General features: G+C 42.7%; 1 protein-coding gene across 1 annotated transcript; it reads left to right on the forward strand.

Moving 5' to 3' along the window:
• Nucleotides 1-1,020: 1,020 nt before the first annotated feature.
• LOC128109446 (transcription factor BTF3 homolog 4) lies at nucleotides 1,021-1,931 on the forward strand. Its single transcript, XM_052736610.1, has one exon. It carries the CDS (start codon nucleotides 1,076-1,078, stop codon nucleotides 1,550-1,552), a length of 477 nt encoding a protein of 158 aa, XP_052592570.1. The 5' UTR covers nucleotides 1,021-1,075; the 3' UTR covers nucleotides 1,553-1,931.
• The last annotated feature ends 3,291 nt before the right edge of the window (nucleotides 1,932-5,222 follow it).

The following is a 5,222-nucleotide window of genomic DNA, read 5'->3' on the forward strand; positions in this document are numbered from 1 at the left end:
AACATGCGCTGCTTTGAGGAGTTCTGAAGGATGGGAGAGACTTCTGTCCGGACTCAGGGGAGGGGGACCCAGAAAGGAAAGCAGAGAGTGAGAGACCATGGCTCTTCTCTGTGAGAACGTTTGGCCCTTCTCCCCACCGCCCCTCATCCTTATGCCCTCATCGGATCACTCCAGAAGCTCGGTGCCTGAAGCTCGGTGGTGTTGGGACCTGTGCCTTTCAGGTACTTAGGGGAGACGAGGAGACTCTTACAGAAAGTACCCTACCCCTAGTCTGTGCCCCCAACATAGTGTACCTAGACTGAAAATCACCTCCAGGGTCCTCAGAGCCCCAAGGTTCAGAGCTGTGGTACAGGTTGAGGAGAAACCAGTGTGACAGCTTAGGAGACCCCAGAGGCCTTGGTGGTGCGGTGGGCCCTCACCACTAAACGAGGGTAGAGTCACATGACTGTGATAGCAAGTACACCTACAGCCAGGAGGCAAAGGCCATGTCCCCAGCCTCTTTTCTAGCATAGGCTACGTCAGGGCTGCTTAAGGTTTTCTCCCTTGTGACTCCCTTAGCCTGAGAAATTTTCATGTGGCCCCAGGTATACAGGAATATAAAATAAACACACAATCAAACATTGCTAATATATCATAAAATATTGGTTTTGATCTAAACAATTTATATACATATATAGCCTCACTATTATTAACGATGAAAATTTGCATGCCAATGAGATGGGTGTGCTTCTTTATATTTGCATAGCATTCAATCGTGGCTGAATATTTGATACAGTGGAGCCTAGAACATCTTCGGTGTTTTAAAGAGCTAATTGGTATTTTGTTTAAAATCATCAGTGCTGAGAAAGCTTTGCATAAATGCATTCTATAAAACAACAGAAGAAGGTTTAGGGCCAGTTTAGAAAATGTTGCAAACCTAATTCTGTTTTAATCAAAGCCAAAATTCTTGTAACAATTTCGTTTGAAACTCAGTGCAGCAACTCAAATAGCAGTTTTTAAAATATGACACTCTTGATCTTGCTCTTGCCGCGTGCTGGTGTTGGAGGACCCTCCCCGCTGCAGATTTACCAACAGCATGAATCAAGAAAAGTTAGCCAAACTTCAAGCTCAGGTCCGGATAGGGGGCAAGGGTACAGCTCGCAGAAAGAAGAAGGTGGTACATAGGACAGCTACTGCTGATGACAAAAAGCTTCAGAGTTCTCTAAAGAAACTGGCTGTGAACAATATAGCTGGTATTGAAGAGGTGAACATGATTAAAGATGATGGAACAGTTATTCATTTCAACAACCCCAAAGTCCAAGCTTCCCTCTCCGCTAACACCTTTGCAATTACTGGCCATGCAGAAGCCAAACCAATCACAGAAATGCTTCCTGGAATATTAAGTCAGCTTGGTGCTGACAGCTTAACAAGCCTTAGAAAGTTAGCTGAACAGTTCCCACGACAAGTATTGGATAGTAAAGCACCAAAACCAGAAGACATTGATGAAGAGGATGATGATGTTCCAGATCTTGTAGAAAATTTTGATGAAGCATCGAAAAATGAAGCTAACTAAAATCCTCTGGGTTCTGGAAGCTGGCATGGACTAGATTTAACAATCAGCTCTGTTGTTCCAAAGTTTTACAGACACGGAGAACATCACCTGTTACTAGTTCAGTAATATAAATATTTTGTATATTAATAATGCTGTTTGTTCAGCATTTCTCGGTCATTTGATTTTGCATTTTGCACTTCTTCCCAGGATCTATTCTTTTGGTCAAAATGAAGTATTGGTATAGTTTGAGGGTGGTTTTTTGGTTTTTGGGGGGAACTTTTGGTGTGTATGTATATGTATGTGTGTGGGTATGTGTGTACACAGCGAACAGCAAATTGGATAAAACTTATATCTATCCTCTTCCTTCCCCTAGTAGAAATAAAACAAATCTTTACATTTGTTACTTTTTTTTTCCTAATGCTGCACAAAATTGATGAAAAGTGAGTGTCTTTGATTTCAGATCTGAAGAGATTTCCTACTGTTGGAAGTTTGGTTTTAATTTGCTCAGTTAACAATATTTTTTTATACACTTCTCTGGATTGAAAATATCTTGAAATATTTTGCCACCAGATTGCTGCCTGAGTCACAAGTCGGGTACTTTTGGTGTGGCTGCCTTAGACTCGCTTCCTAATCAGACCTAGAAATACTCCTTTTATTGACTTTCTTCCTGTTGCCCCCACCCCCTATTTTAGTCATCAAATGGACTGGTCAGCCTTTGATAATACTCTTATCTCCTGCCTAGCTTGAGACAGAAGTTCTCCATATAGAGTTGAGAGAGTGCCTAATCCCTCTTTTTGTTCCTTACCTTGAGGAACTGCTCCGTCTTCAATGCTTTCTTTCCCTTCACATTTACAGTTTGGTAGATTTCAAACCGAACAGCTAGCATGTGCTTGCTAGGTAACGTTATGCCAGGCTTACCCTGTTCCCAGCTGTTGTCAGTAGCAGGTCAAGAGTGCCTCTTTTCAGCAAGGCTGAAACTGGGACTGTCCTTTTGAATGAAAAGAACATAGGCTGTAGATTTATCTTCTAGCATAGATGGGCATTCTCTGAAATGGTACTGGCCCCAGGAGAATTTCTTCAGCCACTCTCCTATTCTTGGCCTTGAGCTTACCTCTGGGTAGATCTGATTGATTGTAGCTGCTCATAACACCCTCCTGCATGTTTAGAATAATGCTTTGGGGGGAACAGTGGTAAGACACAGTATTTATTTACTTACCTCCTTTCAGAGGACTTGGAGGTAAGTTATATTCATTCACTCAGGTTTTCCTCTTGCTGTCTGATAAAAGCTTGTGTTTTGCATATCAGCATTTATTATAGCCAATATTTTAGGATAAGGTTTAAAGAATACTATTTCCTGACCCATCACCAAACTAACTGCTCCTTAACCTTGCAGCATGTCAACTTTTGTTTCAAGCTAGATATCTTTCCTTGATACTTAAGATGCAAGACCAACAGCATACTGAGAGACCTATAGACACGAAGGCAATGCTCCTGTGTTTTTTCATCCAAACATTTTCAATTTATTTTATAAATTTGTTGATTTTTTTCCTGTTATGTTTTATATAATATATGGACTTAACAAAATAAATAACAATAATAAAATCACAAAAAAAAAAAAAAATATGACACTCTTGTACAATACAATCCAAACACATATGCATTTAACACACGATGTGAGAAATCATAGTGGGGAAATAGTGGAAGCCTTTGTTTTCTGTAATTAAACTCTGGTAGTTTTTTTTTATATTTAATTTTATTTTGTATGTGTATGTGCCTGAATGTATGTGTGTACACCATGTGTGTGCAGGGACCCGAGCTGGCTAGAAAAGAGTTTTGGATCCTCTGGAACTAGACTTACAGATGGTTGTGAGCAGATATGTGGGTGCGGGGACCTGAACCTGGGTTTCCAGCAAGAGCGGTAAGTGCTCCTACCTGCTGAGCTATCTGTCCAGTCCTCTTTTTTTTTTTTTAAGAACAGAAAATAAATAGTAAAAGCACTACAATTCTTACATACGTATTTCAGGTGTTGTATGGTGTGACATGTGCAGTGACATGTGTGCATGTTGTATGTCCAGAACCACAGCTGAAGGGAAGTCGTGTATTATAACATGGGCGAGCCCAGCCAGACACCTCAGATTCATATGCATTGAGTCTGAGCTAATGTTTGGTCGTTACACAGTTTACTATTGCCAAACTTTTCACAACCCTCGAATTCACTTATGCAGATTTAAGAAGCTGGAGGCTGGATGCTATTGCAGTATCTCAGGCATGGACGTGGGTACCACGGGTTGGCTAGGCTTGGTTCATATCTGCCTCACTTCAGGATCTCTGCTGATGGAGCTGGGGGTTGACCATGTACAGCAGAGAAGAGAAGAGGTCCCCTCCCGATGGCTTTCTTCTTCTACTCTGGTCCCAGTCCTCCACTGGATGAGAGGAAAAAAATCACCGTAGCCCAGACTCAGAGAACTGTTCAGACTTCTGCCTCTTTTTCTCCTTTTGTCTTTCCCTCGCTAAGGAAGGAGTTTGGGTTTTGGCTGTAATAAAACGAACAATTTTGCAATAAAAGGCGTGTGTGTGTGTGTGTGTGTGTGTGTGTGTGTGTGTGTGTGCGCGCGCACACACGCACACGCAGTGTTTTCTTTTTAATCATCAAGCACTAGCACTATGATGCCTACAGGATGCTAGACCCTGACAAAGTAGCCACCAAGGTGGAGAGGCTTGGCCGGAGGCAAAACGATGCTTTGTGTAGAAAAAGCTGTTGCTCTTCGGAATAGTTCTTCTAACCCCCATTACACTGTAAATTGAACTCTGCCAAAGAAAGCAGATGCTCCCTGGATTAGCTGTGTCACCAAGCCATGCATCCCCTGTGTAACCCCAGGAGTAGAACAAAACAGAGGCACAGAAGTATTTTTTTTTTCCCAGAGACCAATCTTCAGTACACATTCTGCAGAGGGAATAAAGTGTCCTTCAAGGAAGGGCAGCTTTAGAAATTGTGTTCTCTTTTAAAATTAATTTCAAAATCCAGTGGCGAGGGTGGGAGAAAAGCCTTTAGCATCCCTTACAAGGCACGGGATAAGGTCAGCCATAAATAGCAGAATGCCTCTCCTAACTTAGTTTGCAGGGAAGGTCAGACCCAGACGGGTGACAGAGAAAGACACGCGGAATAAAGGAAAGAGTTCACAGGAATGGGACATGGCAGAATGCGGAAATAAATTAGAGGAACCTGCAGAGTGAGCAGTTAGACTGCCTGGAGGACACAGACGTCCTCAGCGAGTCCTGCTGGAGAGAATGCTGGAAAGGTGTGATCCAGGCTGTTTAGGGGATCTCCCCATGAGAACACTGAGCAGAATCGGGGGATTCTTTGGGTTATAAAGCCCGGAGTGACCTGCTATCAGGAAGTAGCACACGGTTAAACAGAAGTCTTGGAAATCACCTGGGCAGAGGTAGAAATGCGTATACACACACACACACACACACACACACACACACACACACACACACACACTCAGAGACCTGGTCATAGGTATCTGGTGTGGTAAGAAAGTGGTTTTAAAAAAAAAAAAGTCCCTGATCCTGGAAGTGGCTCCTGGGTCATTCCTCCACAGACAGAAGTCTCGGTGAGTGCCTATTCTGAAGGTACCAGAAAAAGAAGAGGTGTTCTGGAAGCTGTTTTCCTTGCTTGCTCGTGCGG

Source organism: Peromyscus californicus, unplaced genomic scaffold, assembly GCF_007827085.1.
Source record: "Peromyscus californicus insignis strain IS unplaced genomic scaffold, ASM782708v3 Scaffold_14__1_contigs__length_90479793_seg_2, whole genome shotgun sequence".
NCBI classification, from domain to species: Eukaryota; Metazoa; Chordata; class Mammalia; order Rodentia; family Cricetidae; genus Peromyscus; species Peromyscus californicus.